General features: G+C 38.8%; 1 protein-coding gene across 10 annotated transcripts in view; it reads right to left on the reverse strand.

The window, feature by feature from the left end:
* Nucleotides 1-4,527: 4,527 nt before the first annotated feature.
* The window catches only part of SPAG9 (sperm associated antigen 9), a 57,980-nt gene continuing 37,486 nt past the window's right edge, over nt 4,528-25,021 (reverse strand). For 6 of the 10 annotated variants that reach the window (XM_026860849.1, XM_026860851.1, XM_026860845.1 and 3 more), the window contains 17 exons: nt 24,406-24,579; nt 23,606-23,735; nt 23,267-23,359; nt 22,817-22,984; nt 21,844-22,015; nt 20,536-20,763; nt 19,651-19,846; nt 18,705-18,827; nt 18,093-18,173; nt 17,511-17,578; nt 16,168-16,316; nt 14,820-14,991; nt 13,734-13,847; nt 11,959-11,997; nt 10,915-11,091; nt 10,005-10,142; nt 4,528-8,174 (listed from right to left, as the gene is read on the reverse strand). In XM_026860849.1, coding sequence (XP_026716650.1) covers nt 7,837-8,174; nt 10,005-10,142; nt 10,915-11,091; nt 11,959-11,997; nt 13,734-13,847; nt 14,820-14,991; nt 16,168-16,316; nt 17,511-17,578; nt 18,093-18,173; nt 18,705-18,827; nt 19,651-19,846; nt 20,536-20,763; nt 21,844-22,015; nt 22,817-22,984; nt 23,267-23,359; nt 23,606-23,735; nt 24,406-24,579 — 2,560 coding nt within the window. In that variant the 3' untranslated portion in view covers nt 4,528-7,836. The remainder of the gene's footprint in view (nt 8,175-10,004; nt 10,143-10,914; nt 11,092-11,958; nt 11,998-13,733; nt 13,848-14,819; nt 14,992-16,167; nt 16,317-17,510; nt 17,579-18,092; nt 18,174-18,704; nt 18,828-19,650; nt 19,847-20,535; nt 20,764-21,843; nt 22,016-22,816; nt 22,985-23,266; nt 23,360-23,605; nt 23,736-24,405; nt 24,580-25,021) is intronic. The other 4 variants (XM_026860850.1, XM_026860847.1, XM_026860848.1 and 1 more) reach the window with 1 other exon arrangement.

Below are 25,021 nucleotides of genomic sequence, written 5' to 3' on the forward strand. Positions count from 1 at the left end.
GCTCGTGGCACAAGCTCCACCTCGCCTTGCACCTGAGCTACACACCCACCCCTCTGTTCACAGCTCACTGTAGCAGTTCAGCCATAGCTTTGGCCCAAAGTAGACATTTTGGGCTTTATTGCAGATGTGGGTTGCTACGGTGACAGATCTTCCAAGAACCCTAAAAAGTTCAGACATATGGCTGAGAAATGACTCTTAAAATCTCTTGCAAAAGCTGGTCATCGGGCTTGTTGTGTTGAGCTGATGGCGGTTTGGTTTAACAGCATGTCATCACCCAAAAGGCAGCAAAACTGTTTCAGGGTAAGCCCTGTTGCATGAAGTCTTTACTCTCCATCCTGGTGTTTTATAGTGTTCCTGGGGCCACCTCCCCCTCTTGAGATGTCTGTCCTTTCTGCTTTTCTCTTCCCACCCATGGAAGACCACAGCCCCCTGCAGCAAGGCAAGGATGGGCACCTCATGTCTGGTGCTCCAAGGTTACAATGCTGCTGCTGGGGGCTGATCCTGCTCCCCCCGCACCTCTGAGACCTGGCTAAGGCACAGGGACCCAGTTCGTCCGTCCGTCCATCCATCCATTCATCCATCCATCCATCCATCCTTCCTAGGAGGAATGAGATACAGGCACATCTGCAAAGGGCAGAAGAGTTTTTTCTGCCAGTGAGCACCCACACAGTGTTTATTTGCAAGTGAGTCAACCGGACTCTAATGGTTTTGTGGATGCCGCACAATTCACCTCTCTTATCTCAGGCATTTTCATTACCTTTTGGGCAATTTTGACAAGAATTCAATTTTCCCTGCCCACACACACATCCTGCTGTTCTGTCACTGAACACATCAATTAGCAGCCAAAAAAGTCCTCAGCACCTTTTCTCTCCTGGATTCAGCCTCCCCCATCAGCCTTTAACACCACTTTCCCGTGCAATTACCAACCCCAAACCACTGCCAGGTCTGGCCTGGAAGACTGAAACTCTTCGCACCTGATTCACATGCTTCTCATCCCCGCAGACAGCTCTCTGTTGTCCCTGCGAGTAGAAACCAAATGCCCCAGGCGAGTAGGGACGGAGCCATGCCTGGCACTCACAACTCTGCAACAGCATCTACCAAGAGCGGCTGCACAGCAGCTCAAGAAACATAAATGGTAGAAGAAGTGTAAAGCTTTATCACATTCTCAGTATTTCCCACATTCAGAGAAGTATCCAGTGGTATTCTAGCTGCTTTTATGAACCAATGAGCTCTCTGAATTCCTGCTTTTTATTCCTCCTGGGATGCAGACAACTGCCCCATTTTCCATCAATCCAGTTGTTTCCACAAGGTAGAAACTGAGACTTAAAGCCTGAAGGCGTAGCAAGCTGCGGGGTGACCTACAGGTCTGCCCCACTCTTGCTCTCTCTTCCAGGCATTTGCATCAGACAGCACCCCAGGACACATGGTCGGACCCGCTGCAGAACCTATCAGCTTTTTTTTTTCCTACTTAAACTCAAAGCAAACGTCAGTCTAATTTTTTTTTTTTTTTTTAAAGGGAGACCCTGAGAACCTGCAGTCCTGGCTATGAGGCAGCGTAACGATGCCACGATCACGAAGCACTGCCACCCCCACCACGCTGTCCAGACAGGGGACCCAGCCGGCAGCAGCTCCCTCCCTGCCAGCGCAGAGCTGGGGCAGGGCCCCCCGGGCCACAGTGCTCCCCATGTCGGCCCCACACGCCGAAAGGTGGAAGGGAAAAGTAAATGTGAAGTCTAGGAGTTTCCAGTATAGTTGTTTTTTTCCTTCCTTAGTTAAGCTTCAGACCCGAGAGCCTACAAAGCCAGAGCGCTGGGCACGGTGACATTCTGTGCAGGGGTGGAAGCAGCAGCAGGTGACGGCAGCAAACACACACACACCCCCCCCCCATCACTGCAGAAACCCCCTGCGCGTCCCCAAGCCCTTGGTTTCAGGGTGGACGATGGAAGGGGAAGGTCTGTGGCCAGAGAAGAGCACCAGCCCCCTCCCCATTGCAGCCAGAGCCGCCACGCGTGTGCTAAAGCTTTTAAAGGGCCGTTCTGCAGAGAGGGCATGAATTCAGGGGGGTCCGTAATGCCCCACCTGCCAACTGGAGCAGGACATGCCTGAAGGTGAGGAAGGGGCAGGCAGGGGAACGCTGCAAAACCCCTGCTTGGCCCCGGTGCACACTGCGGGCAGCACCCGCCCTGCCGGGCTCCTTCCCGCGGCTGGGCCACAGGGGCTGCTCGGCCTGACCTTTTTTAAAGAAAGAAACCTTTTTCCTTTCCTTTTTCTAAGCACTAGGTGCAATGGGCTGAGGAGGTCCCAGGTCAGGAGCTCCAGGCCGGCCTCAGGGCCAGGGCTGTACCTGCAGCAAACAAATCCCCACAACACGACTTCATCGCCACGGAGGTGAAGGCGAGGGAGAGGCATCGCCTGAACCCTCTGATGATCAAAGACTGATTCTCCTTTACTTTCTTTAACCTCCGACACAACATCTTCACCTTGCAGAGATGTTAGAGGAAACCTGAAACATGGATGCTGACAGACGGGGAGAAGAGAATACTCCAGCGGGAGTTTTCCCTCGAGGTGTCCCTGTTGTCACCGAACTGTAAGAGCACCATCTTGTGTTTAAACACCACAGACCGCGCCAGGCCTGGGGGTTTCCGTCCTGTTTACACTCACAGACAATAGCAAGCAACAATCTACATCACTTCTCAGCAGCTCCCTTCCCACCACTTTACAGAGTGTTTTGAAAAGCAGGAAGACACTTCACATACTTGGGTTTGTCATCTCTAAGTAGCTTTTTAAGAAGTTAACTATAACCATGCAAACCTGCAGCAAGTCCCAAAGGCCAGGCCATGAATCGGAGCATGGTCCAAGGCTAAAAAGCTCCCTCAAAGCTTGCTTTACAGTAGAATTAAGGACACTTAAGCATCAGAGATCATCATAATGTTAAACAGACCGTATTGCTCAAACAGCTTTCAAATACAGGGTGCTGAAAAAGCAGGGTGATAGCAAAAAGAATCCCTCATTTAGGTTTGCTATACCAGTGTAGAAAAAGGGAAATTGCCTCAATCTCACTAAGTTCTAGGCTTAGTTTCCAGCAAAAAGGTTTTTTCCCTATAAAGAACATTCACATTGAAATATTTTCAATTCCTGTATGGTTATGAATATTCTAGGTATTTTGATTTGAATACCTCTTTTTATAGGCGACTGATACAACTGAGTTATTTTTTTAAAATCTTCTACAGAACCTGTGAGTGCTTCTATTATCACCATGTCCATTGCAGAAAGGCTTGGCTAGTTATAATGGCTTAAAACTTCAGTCTCCAGATATCATTCGCAACGCCTTAACCCAGTTCACGATTCTCATAGCACTTCTCTCTCAATACAGGATCTGAAAACTTACCCACCAACCCGAGGGGCTGCCAAAAGAGCTTAAACATTTCCAGAGTAAAGATTTATGTTTCTTCCTATTTAATACACACACAGAGTCTTAGCACAGCGCAATGACGTGACATGCATGTGAATGGACACATCCCAAGAATAAACACTGTTATGGAGAGTGAAGTTTTGTCAGTATATCTTGCAATGAAACTCCAGTAATTGAGCAAAAATATTATTTTTAAGCATGAAGAAAATAAAATTTAAAGTTGATGTAACACTGGTAACGGTCCACTTTGCATTTTCTGAACCGTGAATGATTCCCATGTTTGCATGTGCAAGTATGAAGCATTTCCATCCTGGAGGTATTCAAAGCAACAACTTTATGCGGGCCCTTCACTCCAACCGGAGAGAAGTGAGAGTAAGGTGTGCTTGCACACTCAGAGACGAGGCAAGGCCTGCCCGCACGGAGCCCCAGGCACAGCAGGACCCAGTGTTTTCACTGCAGGAGGAGGGGGACTCCTCAATCCATTGTAACAAAGGTTAACCAAATATTTTCAGTGGCATGGCCACTTGTTACATACTAATCAAGATAAATTGTTGGGACAAATGTGGTTAGAAAGTGGCAGATGAGCCAGGAAAAAATGAAAACCTGGCTCTAGGCAAGTGTTCTGTTCTGCAGTAGAAATATATCTCTTGTTACCGAGTCCTTGTTCTTCTGCCTTATAAATACAGTATTTCCTCTGCCATGCAGTGAGCAACCAGCGTGCAGATGAGCTTAGATGAATCTTGGATAAGGTGTGAAGAAAACTTGAAAAATAAATTCCAGTGCCAGCACCCATTTCATCTGAGCTGCAGTTAAGCGTGTCTCCTCTAGATTCTCAGCCTATGAATCAGCAGGTTTGAGAGCCACGTAAGAGGCAAAGACAGTGTGGCATCATTTGGGAGCCAGTCAGTGAACAAAGTTTTCCTTCAGAGTTTTTGCTTAAGCCCCGTATGAGATGGAAGGATTACACAAGTTGTAGGCTGACTCAAATACACTACTACCTGTATTTATGATGGCAACATTTGGCTGCTAGTGTAAAACACCCAATTACCATGCCTTCTGGCAGCATCAAAAACCTCTGAGCTTAACGTGAGACTACAAAGAACACACCAATCCAATGCATGTTTCATATACATATTTATATATATTTCATGTACAAAGTTACATTCTGAACCCCATGGATTCAATAATAGAAATAAATACGGAAATAACTACACTGCTATATGAGCTTTTCTGCTCACAGAAAAGAAGCCTCAAGTTTTAACAGACAGCAAGTTTAACGCTGTAGGATCCATCTCGGATTACAGAGGCAAGTAAAATTCAGCGTAAAGTGTCCAACAGACAAAACTTTCAAAAATTACAGACCATAAAATGTTTAAAATATATGCTTAAAAGATTGAGAAATGTGCATCAACAAAATTAATAAAGGAAACTTAATCTTGTTAGAGGGCGGGAGAGACATTTAGTGTATAGAAAAATGCTTTGAGGTGCAACATAAGTTGTTACAATATGGCATAACCCTGTTAGAAAAAACATTTAATTTCCCTAAAGAACCGTATTTGAGTTTACCGTGTCTTGTTTTACAGAGCAGGGCCTTCACAAGACCCTGTCTCAACAGGGCCACTTACAAGAGTGCTAAATCAGGTTTAATCCTTTGGTAACTTTTATAATACTCACATGGAAATAAATATTCAGTTACACAGCATTTTAAAAGACACACGTTCTTTAGAACAGTTAGTATAATAAAACAGATTTAACGTTTGTTACTAAGGCAGCCTATGATAAAGTGTCTACGCTCTGCCAGCTCTATCTGATCCAACGCAGGAAGACCTTTACAAGAAATGGACAATGCAGCAGCTTATACAACGCAGTTCACCTTTACCATGCAAACACCCTTACCCAGGCAAGTAATGTGCTGCATATCTTGTGCTCGAAATGTTTCCAAACTATTAACAAGCTGTAGCTATCAAGAGATTAGCTCCTATTTATATGATGCTTTAATCACATGAGTGTATGCATAAACACATTCTTGAGACGGATTCGTAGGAGTGTATTGTCATCTCCATGCCTGGGGTTTCACGTGCTTTATTCACCATTCAAAGCGACCTCACGCAGAGTTTATAAAACCCAGTGCGCTGTGATGACAACAGGGACCTATTTAATCTACTGTACCTTAGGACAGGGGATAAAGTTTTTTAATGAGAAACACAGAGAAGTGCACATGCCTTTTATCTACACCCACAGTGGTACACAGTTAACCTACTGTTTTCTTTAAAACCCTTCCACTTTTGGACAGAAACAATCATTCTCTGAAAAATTTGCAAGAGTTGGTCCACTGAGGTGACTAAAATGGCACGGTGGACCAGATACATTTGGCAAAAGACCAGGTACACACTTGCCAGATTGAACTGCTCTATTTGATAGCAGTAAAGCCGTTCAGAGAAAACGGCTCATCACTAGTTACAAATAAAATGCTATACAAGAACCAAGGAACAGAATTGTGCGCTTTTTTTCTGAGAACATGAGAATGTGACAATCAACCAGTGAGTAAAAGCTTTGGAGACTGTTTTCCAAAGAGAAAAAAAAAAAAATTAAGAAAATGGCAGGAAAAGCAATGAAACTGCACCACTCACAGTGAAGATTCTGCACAACAGTAAAAGTTTAGACAGCATTTTTTGTAGACGTCAAATTTCATAATTCAGATGTGCTTCAGGTTCAGCATACATGTCTATGTAAGTTTTAAACAGGTCTAAGAGTGTTTACTCAGTTTACTTCCTGTATTTGTGTAATTTTTAAAAAGCTCCCAGACTTTATATTTAAGCCAAAGTACTTTAAGAGTGACGTTAAAGATGAATTTGGAAAGCAAATTATGAACAACATGCTCTCATCACTTTTGGCATTCTGAAGAGAAAAATACTACCAAGATATTAGACATCTTTAATAAGGATTTTTACTACATAGTTCATGTCCTAAATACATATTTACGAGAGGAACAGCTGTGTACAAAATATGTCGCTTAAAAAGTATTTATACATATAAATCTAACCAATAGACCTGAATGGAGTTTTTCTGGTTTATCAGCTATGATATGCATTTGAAAAAGCTGCCTAAATATATATTTACACAATAGACCTCAGCTAAATGTGTTCATTTAAAAAATTAAGAAAATATATAAACACATGTTTGCCTGATAGACCAGAACTGCTCCTATTGCATAAAAATGTTTAGGCAGTTTTAAAAAAGTGTTTCTATATTTACTTCTCTGAAACTGTTCAGTTCTCTCACACAATAGTTACTAAATTTCTCTGCTAATCTGAACAGAACAGTCCCAGCCTTTTGGGGGCAAATGCTGGATGTTTATTAAAACCCCTCAAAACTTTTACTTTCCAGAGACAAAATGAAAGAGCAAATCTGGATTTTAAAATATTCTGAAGTACAGAAATCATGAAGTGTTTAACTTAGGTCTGATACTGATGTAGGAAATTCAATGTAAAAGGAAGACAATCTTCAACTCACACTTATGGTTAAAAAAATAGATGGTGAGTAGACAGAATGTCAGCCTAATATTAGAGTCTCCTGACTTTCATCAATTTACCCAATCTTAGTGTTACCTGCTAACATCGTTGCTCAATTTTTTTATTTTTTTTTTTTACTAAATTAGGGTATGCAACTACAAAAAAATACATTTTGTACCTAATTATCTGGCACTAAAGTTCCTTTACAATCTCACTTGGGCAGAATGCATTTTTCCTGTACACTCTCAGTCTTTTCTCATGCTCTAATCGAGGTCTCTAACCTTCACACATGTAGTGCCTCATGAGTTTGACCAGCTAGGCAGAGAAGATCATTCTAGTGCTTAGGACATAAGGAGTTAAGACAAGAAAAGAAAAAAAACCATATCCCCCGTTCAAGAATTTTACATCTATTTTCAAATTTAAATCATCCTAAGAATACCCTTTGGAAACCGAGTTGTTCCATGTCAGGGAAATGGAAAAACACTATGCTCAAAATTGGTCATTATTGAGGGCAGCAGTTCTCAAACTTTAAGGTTCAATAGTGGAAACATGTGATTTTATTTAAATATTGTCATCTCAGTTCCTATAGAATCCCTTCTTCCCCCAGAAATTCTGATGAACGTAACAAATTAAACCATATACACTACATAAGCAAGATTTTCCAGGTTTGAAAACAAAAGCTGAAATTTACAGTTTGCTTTAGCCCTCACTGAATATTTGGATGAGTCTTCATAATCATCTTATAGTTTGTCAATTTTTTAATACTCTGGGAATAACTTTGCTGTTTTACTCAATGCATTATGCGGTGAAATGAAGCTCAGTTGTAATAAAGCTGAACTCAAGTGAGACTACCAAAGAAGTGAACTACATTAGATTGCTGTGGTACAGTAAAACTAATGTCTCAGTTGCTTACTATGGTGTGCACACCAGTTTTGAGAAAGATCTGATTTCAATATACTGTTCCATGTAACACGGGTGCAGTAAAACAGCACAAGCTAATTCCTGTATAGTTAAAGGTATGACAAATTTGCAATATAAAGTTAAACAGCAAAGAAATGCTTCAACATCATGTAGTGAAACAGGTTTCACAAAATAAAAAAAACATGCAGAAGCTTTTTTCTTTTTTTTTTTTTTTTTTTTTTTTTTTTTTTTTACTTGCCACACTATCAAGTGACTCCTCTCAGCTTTGGCTACAGAAGGTTCAAGTTGTAGAGCTTCTCCAAGGAGTTCAGATTCTCCACCTTCATCACCTGAAAAACAGCAGCTTTGATTCAGGCAGGCAATAAAATCCAGCATTAACACCAAAAGGAACAACACAAGTGACATCTAGGTTTACAAGATAAACAACATAAGACAGTAGTTGCCTCATGCTCTTATAAAAGCATTTTCAAGATTGTGAATATATATTATAAACTGATAGTCTGTTGTGTAATTGTTTCAGAGCCTGTTCTGATAGTCATATTTTTCAGGTTTAGCCCCAAAGATTAACTGCAGTTTCATAAATATCCGTATTCTAGACATTACTTGTAACTCTTTAAGGCAGAGAAACAAGCACCTAATTTGCAAACTTGCAGTACCTCTCAGGCAGAAGTAAAGTGTGTGAGCATAAACACATAAACCATTAAAGTGCTCTGGAAATAAGAGCAGTAACTGAGCGCAAGTGAAACAATTCATGTCTGTAATAAACCTTCCTCCTCCTTTCCTCTTGTTCTAGTTGTCCTCACTTGCCACAACTTCACATGCTGACAAAAAAAACAACCCACCTTAAGCCTGTTCTCCATTATTGCTCTTCAAAAGAGAAGAGCAGTTTTGTAACTGCATCTAAACTCTTGGTGACATGAGCTGACTAGGATCAAAGGTGACAGACTAACCACTAACAAAACTGCACGTAGACTGTAATAAGCATCAATACGGAGGCAGTCTTGTGGTACAGAAGGAGGTCAGTTTAATCAGAGGAAACGGGAACTGACCTACAACTTCAGGAAGGTTTCAAGTCACAGTTTGGCTGGTTTTCTGGTTAGACAACTCTGGAGGTCTGAGGAATCTAAACTTGCTCTTGAGCCAGTTTGCCACACCAATGAGGTCATGGCTGAGCTAATGCAGCCATAGTACTGACACTTACGTTCATGGTTTGCATCACGCCACAAGGACAGCAAAATGCACATTCGGTATGTGGCTATACCAGCTTGCTTGGAACAAGTGCAGCATTTCTAATACTTGCTGCAGCGTGGCACAGAATTGCCTCAAGTCCTGCCTCCTGCGTAACTCCACCAGCATTACCAGCAGGAACTTGTTTTTCATTGACTAGTGGGATGACAGAATTTGGGCTCGCCTTCATGGGTTTTTCTTTGTAGTGGTTTTTGTGGTTTTTTTGTTGTTTGTTTGTTTTTGAAAAACACTATAGACAGATTTAGGCAAAGGGTCAAAACCAGGTCTCGGAGTTGTGACTCTTTTAGGCACTTTTTGTCAAGGTCCTAGCTGCAGATTTTAAGCACAGAACCACAACCACTCTCATTTTGTTATATTTCTCCAACAACTTCAATTAAAAATAATACGTTTACACAAGAAATCTTTTATGGACTAGATCATGCAAAAGCACTATTCAAAAAAAGCAGTGATCAAAGTAAGAAGGGCACACAAAGGTTAACAGTGAACTACTTTTTCCCTTTTCAATCAAAAATGAGTAAATTTTAGTTTGAATGTTCTTCACACAATACATGACTTTTTTTGTAGTAAGTCTGCATATTTAAGTAACTAAGGACATATTTTCCAGCAGTTTGAGATAGAAGACTAACCTGTCAAAGTAAGACTGAAAGCATAAATGGGAAGGAGGCACATGACTCCAAAGGACAATTTCAAATAAACCTTTTTACACAGTCAACTCAGAGGCCACCGTTTATTGGGAAGAGAAGAGCAAGCTGATGGTGTATGTTGGGGAGAACAGAGATATCCTCACACCTGCTCAGTAAAGACTACACACTGACTGACCCCACGCACTCTGAAATCACAAAGTTATTATATGGTTCATGACCTTTCGGTATGAAGGGGTTACAACTGGTTTTAAGCTTAGTATTTCTTACCCATTCTGAAGTCAATATATCCTTCTCCACCACTTATCACCAACATGGATTTTAAGGGACTCTGGCTGAAGGACTCTTGGGCTGGTTTATCAGCTGTTAGCTCTGTTCCACCACTACTCTGTGGGCAAACAACCTGACCTGGATTAAAAACAGATACATTTTTATGCCACATCTCACAGAATAATACCACCTGTATTGCCTAATGATACACTGAACTTTGGATCCTAGTATCTCTTCAGCAAGGGACAGAAAGCTAGCTCTGCTCTAATTTCATCTCTCTAAAGAGACAAAGAATCTGTTCAGGTCAGTTCAATGGAAATCAGAGAATTAAATGCCTCTGGATAGATTTCACAGCATAGGCATGCAGATCTAGAGAATGACATTGAAACAGACTTAAAGACTTTCAGACACACAACTGAAATGATTCAGTGCGTGTCAGCCCATTAAGCAAATTTCTGTCATTTACTTCAAACACACAAGGTGGATGGAAGCACTGAGACTATTCAGCTGGCATTGCAGCTCCTGGGAAACTTCATTTTTCCAGCTCAAGATTGTTTCCTTTGGGGGCTTCTCCCTTAGTAGCTCATCCTTCCTGCAGGATGCCAGACTCTTAAATTGGACCTTACATCAACTAGTAGTTGACTGCCTTGTTAATAGGCAAGTACCCACTCACCACAGTATCTTTCTCCCAGATGGAAGCAAAGCACTTACTACTTTGTGACCAAACCCTTCTCCTCCCATTGAACAATACCACACTCAGAAATCAAACCAGTCTTGTAAGTAAAATATAATAAATTAGCTTTGAATGTATGATTTCATACACTAGCAGTCTTTGCCTAAACACTATGTTTAACTAAGCAAATAAAGGCAAAAAAGAAACTTTATCTGAAGAATGGTAATAAAGCCTCACCAGGTACTGCAACAAAGAATTTAACAGCATCACGGTGCCCATGGAAGCAAAGCTGTGCGTGTGCCATTGAACAATATGGTATGAATGTTCCTGGAGTCACTTTGTCGCTGTTTTCATCACCATATACACGTATTACACTCCCCGGACGGTTTCCGGAGCCTGCTGCTGCTTTATTAGCTGTAAAAAAAGAGAATTGTTTTCTACTTGAAAACACAAATTACAGAAATGGTTATTTGTTAAGAAACCTTATGGTACCATCTAAAAGCTAAAGCCAACTTAGATAAAAATGAAACAGGAGGGCAGCAATGCCAATTCAAGACAGAGCTGGAAAGAAAAAAGATCGCATGCTTCGTTATTTTAAGTACATCAGAAAATGGAGCAGGATTCTTATTAGTCTAGCATAAACACCATATTTTAATATCCTACTTTTGGAAAAAAATAATTTGTGAAAGGACTGTATCTTTCATAGAAAATAAGTACCTCTAATGTGTTTCAGTATGAGCAAATTCAATGTACTTAAACATATAATTAAAGACAGTTTCATTCCAACTAATCATAGGGTATCCCCTTGCCAGCAAAAATTCTCTAAAAATAGCCACCTGTGGGCATGAAGGAGCTACCCTATTATAATTCTACATCTAGTTTTTACTGGGAAGTTTTAAAATCCATTAAAACAGTGAAGTACTCATGCTAGACATACAAGCCATCTCCATTCCAAAGACTATCAAAGTAGTGAAAGAAACAGTGATTTGTAACAAGACAGTAAATGATGTGGATTAATGACAAAGTTATAAGATATGGTATCACACTGGCTGGAAGAAAAACAAAGTCTGTATGAAAGTTCAGCTGCAACACAGGATGATATACTAAACTGCTGAGCAGATTGGTGGCCATTTAGCAAACATAAAACTGCTGCAATGCAGTAACTGCAAGTGGAAAAACATTTAGGAACATACAGAGGGTAAATCTATAAGGAGTGGAAAACAGCCTCGAAGTGGCTATTAGAAGCCTGAAAATAGATTTTTGTTCAGGATCTGCACTTACCCCTCAGCCCCAGTAAACGTCCCTGGTGGAGGATTACAGCTAAAGTGAGAAAGGAGGAAAGGGGAAATGGATAGGTATGACAGTAGAGGAGAAGGATTAATGAGAACCCACCACTCATATTTTGGTTTTTGATAAGGTAGAGCTTAAAATTTTAGCTCCTAAAAACAGTAAATATCTCATTACAGAAGATTCAATAAAAGTCATAAAGAACAGCATCTTGTTATAAAAGTTTCAGTACAAAATGGACAACAAAAGCACTGCCACTTCCACGTGCTTTATCGCTATAAAGTTCATTATTGATTAGCGACGTTTCCCCTTTCTCTCTTTCCTTGGCAGGAGGCTTCCAAAATAATATATAACAACTCATGTTTTCAAGTGCCCTTTCGAAATATCATCTGAAGATCTGGAAGATGCCCTGCTACTGAGACCCAGGGAACTGAGATACACAACTGCTTATGCAAGGATGCAACTGTTTTTGAAAACCATGAATATTTGTAACAAGGGTTCTCAAACCCAATATTAGGCTTCTAACAAACAGTTGTTCTGATTCATGAACAATTAACAAAACTGAAATTAAACTGAATAGCTTTAATAGGGTTTTTTTCACATTCACTTCTGTTTTAAAACAAACTCCTCTGGAAACATTAAATTAAGCTTGATGCAAATTAAGAGCTATAATTTTTGTAAGCATGATTTAAACTATTTCAAAATTCATGATAGGAAGCCGGTCCTTCCTTAATACACTCATGCAATGCAAAAAAAGACATTTACTGAATGGATGGACAATGTAATGGAACAGTATGAGAAACGATGCATGTATGTGCTGTTCAACAAAGCAGATACAACATGAAGAGACTTTACTATTAAATTACCCTAACATTTCACCTGTCAGACTGTACTACTTTCTATATAACAACGGTATAACTAGAATTATCAAAGTTCTGCATTTTATTTCCTGAAACTTTTGTCCATGTGTTTTAATGTTAGTGTCAGGTACTGATGTTTTTTTAGTTTTAAATGCAATCAACTTACACATAGATTCTTCTTGAGTTTTATCTATTTAAGATTTGGTTTACCCTTGAACTGGACTATTTCCTTCTCCCGAGATTCAACCACTCGTGTCTGAATGCTTCCTCTCCCACCCTCAAGTAGTCTCAGCCTACGACAAGGCTTTGGGTTCTGTTATTAAGCAGATACCTGGATTTACATTATTGGAATTTTACCTAGAAGTTAGTGCCCTATTTGAGGAATGTGCTTACAACTCCTATAACTTTGAACACATCCTTTAAAGCAGTCAAGTACTGCTGTTCCAGTCCTTTATACCAGCTTTGTGATGAATTCTCAAGAACTAAAGCAAATCAAATTGTACCAACAATAATACCAACTTGCTCAAATCAAACGAAAATCTACTTTGGTGATCATACGGCAATCAAAAATAACATTAATTTAAAAACTAAAGCCATCTCTTACAAGCAATAAACTTCTATAAATGCTGCTAATGCTCATAACACCTCTAAGGCTTTAAAGTGCCTCTTTCATTCAAGCAACAACAACTCTGCTCAAGCTGAAGTACAGGAGATTTTAGAGATGGGCTTTTTTGCTCAGAGTAAATGTAGCCATGTACATCACACAGGCCCAATCTGTTACAAACCTGAAAGATTCAGACCTGGCAGCAAAGCTTTCTATCCATTAGCAAGCATCTGAACGGCGTTTAATATTTTTTTTTTTGTGGCTACAGCATATTGCACAGTGCTATTCATTTATATTTTACTTACTTTCTGTTAATGGAATGGAGATGATGACACCATTTCCTGTTCCTACCCATAAACGATTACAAGACACCATAAGAGCTGTGATTCTCACAAATGAGAATCCCAGTTTACCAGTACCTAAAAACAAAAGATGCTTTTCATCAAAAATTATGAGCAAGAATAATTTTAGTTCCATAACAGAGAATCTTAACTTCAACTCCCAAACCACGCAGACAAGTAATTCCCTCCCACTTCAAACAGAAACAAGGTAGAGGAGCACATTTAAGCTGTAAGGTAACCTAAAAGGCTAAAACACTGTTAATTAAGTTGTGGACCTATACAGAAAGAGACTAACATTAACTGTGAGAAAGCATGAAAGGTATAAAGGCTATGTAATGCTGCACAGTAAAATCCTTTGGGGCTTACAGGACCAGAGCAGCTTTTCAAACAAAAAAGTGAATTTACAGATGTAAGAGAATAGTTTCTCATCGATTAAAATTAAGTTCTCATCTATTTTCACAATGGGGAAGCAGAAGAAGGCTGACCAGCTAAGCACAATGACACAGTAGTTACTTGTGAAGGATTTTCCACGGTCCAATTACCAGTATTTGTTGTGTTACGTAGGTGGTCAAACTGCTCTTACATAAACATTAATAAAAAAAAAAATCAGAAAGCTTATTAGCTTCAACAGCAATAAAAAACTGCTATTTTGCATTTGTGTCTTCTTGAAAAAGAGGCAATTTTTCCAGGCAAATAATGGATTCTTCCCACTCTTAAGATTTTAAAAAAATCATCAGTACAGTAAGAGAGATTTTAGTGTCTTAATTGATGCCTGCACAACCCAAGCACTGCATTCCTCATTGGCTCTGAGTTTTTAGGGACACCTCAGACATCAGGTAGGATCAACAGACTGCATCAGAAGACCTACCATCCTCATCGTGCTTTATGGACTAACTACTTCCAGATTCATGTTTTCATCAACAGGATTTGAGAGCCTTCCACCCACCTTTCCCCCTAGTTTGTAGTGAGAATTGCCTGATCCAAAAGAGGAAAAGAAAGCTCCAGACAGCAAAAGGTGTAAGAATACACAAGTTCTTTTTATCAACTTACCTAGCATTTTGCTTACATAAGGTTCAATGTCCACATCTTGTAGATGCTGATACGTGTGCGCGTGATAGAGACGCAGGGTGGAGTCCAAACGAATAGACACCCATACCCCATCACCCACCCAGGCCAGCTGTCTCACTTGGCTTTCTCTTCTTGGGTGTGCATCAAATGACTTCTGTGAAAGATTGGACTTTAAATTAGGCGTTGAAACAAAGGAAAGTAAGGATTTCTCTTACTCTTATACTGGCAATTTTCTTAAGTCATCTATGACCCTTCAATTTGCAAGATGACTTGAAGATACCTCGTTTAGCTTAGTTACAGTTACCATATGATGCTGATAAAGTAATAGTAAAAATGCCAATTCCCTTCCCTGAAGCATGATTTCAAAGCCAGAGTTTCCTAATGTGTCTTTATTTACATACCATATCCCAGTCTGCTCTGGCTTCCCTCTCCATTTAACCTGGAGCCTTTTTGGTATGAGGTCCTCCTGCCACAGCACAAGATACAGATACCCCCAAAGTGGTTTTGTTCCTAGTTCTGTCAAGCCTTGCTCTTGCACACAAACCCACTCATGCAAAATAGACACCAGCCACCAGCAAAATAATTAACCTCACAGCTGTGTGAATTCCTTCATTTCATGTATTCCTTCATATATATATATAAATATGGGAAAACTGAAATGAAGTATAGTCTTCTTCACAAATCCAGATTATTTTTAATTGCTTGATAGTTACAGAAAAGCTGAGCAGTCACCCTCAAAAGGTCTGGCCCATGTCTCAGACCAATTAGCAGAAGCTGAAGTATTAATACTGCTAATGGCTTTCAGAAACCTCAGCCACTTGCTGTACTTGTGATGCCCCTGGCATGTACGTGTACCATGTACACATACAACACTGTAGAAACACCAGTTCACACACCTTATATAAACAAACTATTCTGCAACTGGAGGGAGAGTACACTCAAGATTAACACTTACAAACCTCTAAAGTATGCAAAGACAGATTACAGAGAAGGTTACAGGTGGGTGGAGAACATACTGAGGCATGCACATAGAGAAAAAGCTGGGAGCTAGCCTTACAAGCTCTGCACAAGCTAAAAGTGGATAACTAACACCCCCAAAAAATTGGTTTCAATAAATGAGAACTGTCTCATTATGGCTTAAAATCCTCCAAAACAATGAAAACATCTTAAGAAAAGGTAGTAGTATTTCCCAAGACAAGTCTGGTTGGTTGCTTGTTTCTGTACTGATGAATAAATAACTATTCTCTGGAGTTACTTTGGAGTTTGAGCTGTAGCACGAGATGGCATTAAAATATAACATATAATTATTTTAAACACCATTTTAACTTGCCTCTATTTTCATGGCCTTTGGTTGAACAACATAGATTTTGTTCCTGTAGCCACACCAGACTTTGTCATGTACCACTGTCATGCATCTTATCGAATGATGTGGCCGGCCCAGGTCTAAGAGGTGATAGTTTGTCAAATCCCATTGACCATCTTTAAAAACAGAAGGAAAAGAAAAAAGTTCCTTGAGTTTAAAAATAATGTCAAAGTACAGGCAAATATCTTAAGAGTCTAATTTTTTTAAAAGCACTGTAATAATCTAGATATGTCAATACAAACTTATGGTTAAGTTCCTCGTTAAAAACCCCAGCAACTACTTACATAAACTACTAACACCCCAAAAGCTTTGTTTATAATTTAATAAGATTGTACAGTGACTCACGTTCTAAACACATAAAAGCATTTTTAAAGACAGCAAGTTACCTAGTGCTAAATGCTTTACTTGGATAGGCATCAGCATGCATTACAAGCAACTACCCACACAGTGCTCGGCACTTGCTGCTTGACTAACAGAAATGTTGCCCAGTACATCAAGATTTTATTTTTTTTTTAAAGTATGCTGCAAGTTCTTAAGAAAGGCACCTGAAATCTACTAAAAGCATACTAAATGTGGTCATTCAACACCAAGTAAAATTCTTCCATAGACTGAGCTAAGCCACAGATCACTGATATTTGAGATCCTTAAGGATTGTAAGCCAGTCGAGTTTGAATTTAAAAAAAACACCAAAACACTAAAAACATAACTTCATCTCCGATGCATCTTTCCCAATATTTGCATTACTGTCATGCAATTCTTCTACATTCTGAGCACAAGCGTGTAAATTCCACTAGGAAAATAAATAATCAACAGGGAGTCCATGGAAACAAGCCAACAGAGAAGTTCCAGTTACTCATAGTAAGACCTTCCTCTCCAGTTCTTTATTCTGGAGGCTGAAGAATGGAGCTTGTCCAGAAGTGGTTTGGGCAGAAAATCTGAAGGGATGTTTACAAAACTCTCACTGAAGGACTTGGTCACATACAATTATTAACACTAATAAAACAGAAGACATGGCTATTGAGCATGCTGAAAAAGCAGAAGAGATTATGACCAATGCGGACTTTATCAACTGGTTTTTTGCTATTTAGCTCAGATACAGCCCATCCTCCTCCTCAGAGTAAGAAAAAATTCCAGTAACACACTATGACAGTGCAAAAAGGGTACTTCAAACTGCAGCTGAAATCCTAGAAAGATTTCTCCAGACAACCTGTAAAAAAAGCCACTGGGGAATACATTTTCAAAGCACTATTTATTTCTTTCCTAAATACTGTTGCAACTTCATTGGTTTCAAGATTTAATAGAACGCTTACCAACTCCTCGGTGAAATATTGCTAGTGTTCCATCAGCTAGTGCAACTAATACTATTCCTTTTACATGTCTGAGGGGGGAAAAAAAAAAAAAGGAAGCAGAAGAACACACACAATTAGACTGTCTTTCTCAAACTGCAAGTTTAAAATAAGGTATAAACATTTTATATCTCAGCATACTTTTGATATTCACAGTAGCCCTACTGTTTTGATTTCTACAACGTAGCTCAAGAGAAGGGACAGTAACAAGGCATCAAAATCCAGTTCAGAAAGCTTAAAATATATCTAGCGACAATGCCTGAAGAAAACATCAAGGATAACAAGCTATAACTGTTTCGTGCATACAGCTCCCAAGAATACCAAGTATACAGCTCCAGCTCATCATTTGAGCTACAGTATTTCCTGCGCATACAAGATTCTTTTTATTTTCCTTACTCCCCAAATGTTTTCCACTGCCCCTCAAAGAATATGCATGCATTTATGGCAACTGATATTCCCAATATCTGAGGAGGAAATATAAAACTACTTTGCAAGTATTTTAACAAAAGTTCATTATGATTTACATGATATTCTTTCAGGACTTACACAATACTGAGAATAGAATCTTTAAGTTTAATGGCATGAACACATTTCCTCCACTGGGCCACTGACGAATGAACATACAGGCTGCAAAGACAAATCAGGAGGGATTAAAAGCACTGGGAAAGGTCTACCAGACAGGAAAAAACCCAAGCAAAACCCCTATAACTGAAATCCATAATCAAAGGGAAAAAAAGGTTTTATCTTCCACTGAAAACTACATATAGACTGTAAGAACTACATAAGCAGCAGAATGGTTTTTCAGAGGACTAACACTACCAACTCCTTTGCTGATACATCTGCAGTAAAAAAGGCAATATATTTTGCTAGCATAAACTATTGAAAGGTATGGAATTAGACCATAACAACTTCTTTCTCTACAAAAGAACCCAACCAAATCCGCAGATAAAAGCATTATCCACCTAAAAGAGCTTGCTAATCACCTACAATACTTTGAGTTTTCTAACACCTAAATGTAGAAAGCATACAAAGTTCAGGCTCTCTTGAGGTCTTCTTGCACTTAGTCTTGGCTTGAGACAGTTGCCAGGCCTGTAGGCACAAGAAACAAATTTAAAATAATTTTTCCAAATAAATTTAACAAGATCATAATTTTCTTACCATCCATTCTGTGCTCCAAGCCACATTGTCGGTAAAAGGCTACTCATTTTCTGTGCTTCTTCTCTCACTAGATCTTGCTCATTTGGCAAAACTGCAACATCTTTATATAACTCTGACTCAGTACTAAAGAAAAAAACAGTTAAAATACATTGAATAAAGTGCACATATTACAGCCTAGACATTTACCATTGCTCCTAGTTTCTACCCTGGCTTTTGAAGTATATAAGGTATTAAAAAAACAGTAATAGTGCATGAAAGTACAACGATACATATGAAAACCACAATAACAATTTCTGCAAGTGGACATTTACTTATAGAAGGAAATTTAGGTTCCATTCAAGCCTGGAAGTACTGCTGATCTCTCTGGGGAATGGCAGAAAAGAGTCACAACATTAGGGGCACGTGTTAAAAGAAACACTTTTTAAAAACCTGTATGATACTTTTGCACTTGTGTGTGGAGAATGAAGATTCCTGAAGATATAAAATACTGATTACTTTCAAGCTTCTTCTCCACTCCTGTAACCACTCACAGATTGACTATTCTGAGAAAAGAAACATACATTTGAACAACCAGTTGACTGGAAGAAAGGAATGTCATTCTTACTTATTTTGACATCAAAACAGGGAATTTAAACAGGCCTCCCTAGATCAGCACCATTCACATTAAGTCTGGGAGAAGACTTCGTGACAAACTGATAGACACTCACTACTCCATTCAGGAGGTGTCTGTACTCAAGTGATAGCAGTGCACGGACAAAAGACTTTGTACACAGGTGACCCTTTAATGCAAGCAAAGCACAGAGTGTCTTGTACTAAGACTACTTATATAAACCTCAACACACTTAACAGGAAAAAAATTAGTTGTTTCTTCCCCATATTGTGTTCCCACACATTATATTTTCTTTTTAAATACATTTTAAGAGGTATGAGGATTGAGACTCTGTACCTAGGCTGGTACACTGGAGATGCCTCTGTTGTATTCTGCACTCCCAGAGGATCTGTAAAGACGTGCTCTGTGTAGACTCCAGTTTGTGCAATATCAGCAGTGTCTTCTCCTGTCCCTGCATTGACTTCTGTAGCTTCTGTTGCCTCCTCTGCTGTTGGAATGTTCTCATCTACTGAATTACTTTCAGTTGCAATATCTATGAAACAAAAAATTTTTAAAAAAACTTAACCACAAGAGAATTCTTAATTACTTAAAACAGCCAGAGGTTGATACTTAAGTGAACAACTATAATAATCACTCACAATCCAGATTTTATATTTAATCTAAAACCAAAATCAGAAACACCCAAATTTTAGTAGGTTGCACTGTATCAACAAGTGTCAAATGCATTTCAAGTATCAAGTCAGTGACTGATGGCACTGATTGCCCTTTAAATGATGAACCAGAGTAGCAGTGAACAAGTCCAACCACCACATATCCATTAATCATATCAAACAGCTCTGAAGGGCAGATGACAGAAAATATTAAGTATGCCTATAAAGCAAGCAGCTTCACTTAAACCTTTAGTAAGACTTTACAAGATTTGAGGCATATATCCACATTCTCTCCATTCACTGTCAAGATCTACATTTCAAGTACTGAATAACTTAAAAGCTCTCTTCAGATCATGCACAAGATAGTGTTCTCAAAAATATTTGAAAGAAGCAATTGTCTATACCCATTTAATATCATCTCCACAAAGTTTTCAGCTACAATTATACAGTGTTAATATGTCAGACTGACGGTCCACTTCCCACAGACAAGCTATTGCATTGAACACATTCATTTCTCAGCTATACCTCATGGTGTTTGGCTATCCCTGGCATACTTGTATGATTTTCCTACCTGACTGTTTATCTGTCATGGGTGAGCCACCGTTTGCATCATGAGCTACGGGTGCCCCTGTGATACCCTCCGCAGTGCAGCCAACCACTGTTATTCCTCCTAGCAAGCTGTCTGTTTCTGCAGAGCTGTTGCTAGTCATGCTTCCACACAGAGAGGACTTGTCCACTTGACTGGGGTCTGCTTCTTGAGACCCTTCTTCTCCTGCAGGATAGTCTGTTTCCCTTGCCCCTGAAAGCAATTAAACTCACATGTTTCTTGTGTGGATCAAGGTGAGTCACTTTTCCATCTGGTAACTAAGCTTCAAACTGAAAGTATTCTTGATATGTAAGCCAAAGCATCTTGCTAACTGAGATTCAACATGCTTATTTTAACACGATCAGCAGACATTAAAGATGCTGTCACAGAGCTCAAAAAGCAGAAGTATCAACACATGCTGCACATCTGCATGTCATATGTCATATTTCAATCTGCAGGTTTTTCCAACTAGCTTATTTCTATTTCAAATAAATTTTCCATTAAAATTTGTAACAGTGCATATACGCAGGGATACCAATCTACATCTTTATGAAGAATTTAATGGCAATAGGTCCTTTGTTCTGGAAGAAAAGCTGGTTTTCTCTTGCATAACCTCAAATAGTTTTAAGACTTAAAATATTTTTCTTGGCTTCTTGAAATTTTTTCATATTTTACTATATTTTCTGATGTTTTGATTTTACAAGTTACAGTTTCAATGGAGCAAAACCTCAAACTTCACTGGAAAGAGGTTTCTTCTGAGCTTATTAAACAAAACTGCTTCGCTGGAACTAGTACTGCAGACCTCTGGAAGTGTAAGCCAAGAAACCCAAAAGCACAATTAGTTTTGCTCCAGAATCATAATACCCTCATATTACACCTCAGTACACTATCTCCATACAGTCTCAAAGTAACAAGGATTCCCCCTACAGGAAGCTCCAAGACTTGCTACTTATCTTCAAGAAGCTGAAGATGTCTAAAAAGCCAACATTTTTATTCTGTGATGTTTATAGTTTCAAAAAACATTGGCACTATTGAACAATTTATAATACAGCAGACAAAAAACTTAGTCTTGATTTCTGACATGTCTCTACCTTTGAGTTAACTGAGGGCAGGAGCCAACTGAAGAGTGGAACAGTAGAGTAGAAAACCAGTAGTTTTCCCTACAGCACTTTTTGGCTGTATAACAGTAACATTTTATCACACTAATTAACAAATCTTTGTTTTTTCATTGCTTTTGAGGATCTGAATAAAATACAGTTAAAAAGCAGGAGCAAAAACATTGCAAGTCCTTACCTGGTACACTAGCGATACAAAGCACATGAGAATTGCAAACAATGAAACTGTCCAGAATATTTCCTGGTTGATTAGCATCAATAATGATAACTTTCGTAGCAGAATGTGTGCTAGTACAGATCCAAACTAGACTGGATAATTCTTCCTGATGTTTCAGCTCCTTCTGCTGGTCCTGAAGGAGAATAAAGGCAGAAGTCAACAACAGGAAGGGGAACAAGAATAGAACTGTTACCTTTTATCTTGTATCTTCTCACACTGTCAGTGACAGAAATATATGTAAATGTAGTAAGCTAAATATCTTTAATGCCATTATAAAATTAGATTTAGTTACTTGTTCTCTACATATTTGGAATGTAAAACTGCCTTGTATTCCATACTTGTGTAGAAAATGATAGAAAATAATTATGCTGAACAGTTAATATATATAGTTATATACTATACACAGTTAGACAAGTATAAAGCTACATAAGAACACTATTTACATGCCAGCTGCCATAATCAGTATTGCCACAGATTGATTTGATGTCCCAAAGCACTTTAAAAATAAGCCTTTTTTTTAATGCCCTAATATGAATTCCATTCATTCCTCCTTCATGAAAACATGAGGACAAACATGTGTTTAAACAATGGCACAGACACCTAAAACTTTTTCTAAATGGCAGTCAGAACATGAACAATTCTGTCACAAATGTTTTTTAAAGCAGGCAGCACTGGTATAAGCAGTGCATCATCTTGATGTAAAATTGATTTGCTCCTCAGATTTGTCAACAAGCTGGCATACAGGCAAGAACCACAATGTTTTTGTAGTTAGATTCAATAACCCAAATATCGTGGGTTGATAACTACCCAAGGAAAAAAAATAAAATCTATTCGTTACCAATAAACCTGAGTACAAACAATTTATTAATCTACAGATATACGGTAAAAATGTTTAACTTTATGAACTACTCAACATGCCTTACAGTGACCTTACCTTAAGCTCTTGGTCTAGTCTATCTAAGCTACTTTGAGATCCTGTTTGCTGCTTGTTGCCATCTGCGTCCACACCAGTGACATCGTTGTAGAATACACTAGCACCAACCACAGACCCACCATCTCGTGTTTTCCCTCCTGATAGGTTCACCCCTACAGCACACCACAGCTTGAAAGAAAAATAAATACTTCACTTAAATGTTAAACTAAAAAAAAAAGACACACCTGTTGTTAAATATGCTAAGTAATATCAGAATTATTATGTATCTGCAGTACATTTTAAAGAATTCATTAAAATAAGTCATGTACATTTCTGCTGAAGTCTAAATTCTGATTCACCTATGCTTTAAAAAGAAACAACTTTATTTCAAAAAGAAAATATTTGAGTCTAAAATAGAAATATTTGAGCCATACATTGTCCATGTTTCTATCATCACTGTAAATATCCTACCTTCATAGAGGTATCCTTCTCATCTAAAGGTCTCAGGTAAACAGGTACAGGTAAGTTCTTCATCTTATTCTCACCCTGGCCACCATTTGCCACCTAGGCAAAAATAAAAACCAACAGAAAAGCTTTCTCCTGTAAGAGAGGTTTACAGTCTTTGAAATCAGCTGATCAGACTTTGTTAAACATGACTAAGAGTTTGGTATTTTTCCTTAGAAAGACTCTTAACTGATAAAGTTAAAGAAAAAGCTGGAATCACTCAAACACAAGCTGGGAAATTATACTGTGTTCAATTTCCACAAAACATGAAGTTGTTACCACTACATTTGAAAACATGCGTAATACCTGTTTGTACTTCTGAGGTAGACTCCAGCCAAATGCTTGCACTCTACCATCCTCTTTCTGAACGTGTGCTTTCACTTGGCGATACTGCTCCCTCTTCTGCTCTCTGCGTGAGGCTAAACTGGCTTCAGTTCTAGGGAAGAGTCATCATTAAAGAACCTGTTATTTAGGCTCTTTAGAATTCTTTGTGTAATGGGAATTGCTATTAAACTCAATAGACAAGATCTCTGTGAAGATCACTAGTTTTTCACATATCACAACAGGTTTCCTGTTGGCTATTTCTAAGGGACCTGAGAAAAACAGGTAAAATCAAGAAGTCTGTTGTCGGTGCCATGAAAAATTAAGTTGGGTTCTACGTACCTCTGACAGAAGCTTTAAAAGTTGTAAACAAAAAGGATATATTGCCAGAAAGGAGCACAAGAGAATAAAATATGTAATTACAGATACTTGTTAGCCTGACTCATGGGGTTCTATTTTTCCAGTGAACTTAAAAGTGAAAGTATCTGTACAGTTACTGCTTAGCTACAAGACTTGCAAATAAAAACGTACCAAGTGCTGCCTCCTGTGCCTAAATTTTATGAAAGGCAGGGATATTTACCAAATACAATACTACTGCCAGGTACCCAGAGTACTCATCCACTGCTGTGAATTTCAGTCTGCATTGTGTTGATTTTCTTTATGTATCAACATTCACTTCAGGAGAACATTATACTTCACTTAGCAGCATGCTATTTATCCCAGAGGATTAAAAGAGTAAATACTTGATAGAGCATATCTAGTATTATAAAACCAAAATGTCTTACTCTTCACTGAGGAATTCAAAGGCTTTAGATTTGTCACTTGGTAATTGAGATAAGGTGCTGCTTCTTTTCTTGACGGATGGAGTAATATGCGAGGTTGGAGCATTATATTTAACATTGACAGGAGGTTCTGGTTTCTTTGCTGTGTTGCTAGATGAACTGAAGAGCCTGCTAAAACTAGAAGAAAAAAAAAAAAAGATGAGAGTTAAGATCTGTAAGATACATCCAAATTTGAATATGCAGGCAAAACACTGCATATGCTAGTCTGCTCAAGCTAGTTAGACTAAAACTGGAGCCCAATAGCAGCCACCACACTCAGCAACACTCCCAAAGCACAGAAACTCATGTAAGAAAAATTCTCAAAGGATTATCCCGTTTCTCAAATTTAATGGGATCTTTATCTTGAATGAACATCTACAGAGAACCAAAAAATTACAATGTGAACACCACACTTGGAAGACAGCTTTGAGGCATATTAGTTCATGCACAGAGCACTTTAAAACCCCCACCACTTTTTAGGCTAGAAGATATAGTTATCAGCAAGCCACAATTTCAAAAGGATTATCTGACAAATATCTTCTTGTGAATAACACTGTTTTAGATTTAAAGAGCTTAAAGT

Source organism: Athene cunicularia, assembly GCF_003259725.1.
Source record: "Athene cunicularia isolate RWA chromosome 18 unlocalized genomic scaffold, athCun1 chr18_part1, whole genome shotgun sequence".
NCBI classification, from domain to species: domain Eukaryota; kingdom Metazoa; phylum Chordata; class Aves; order Strigiformes; family Strigidae; genus Athene; species Athene cunicularia.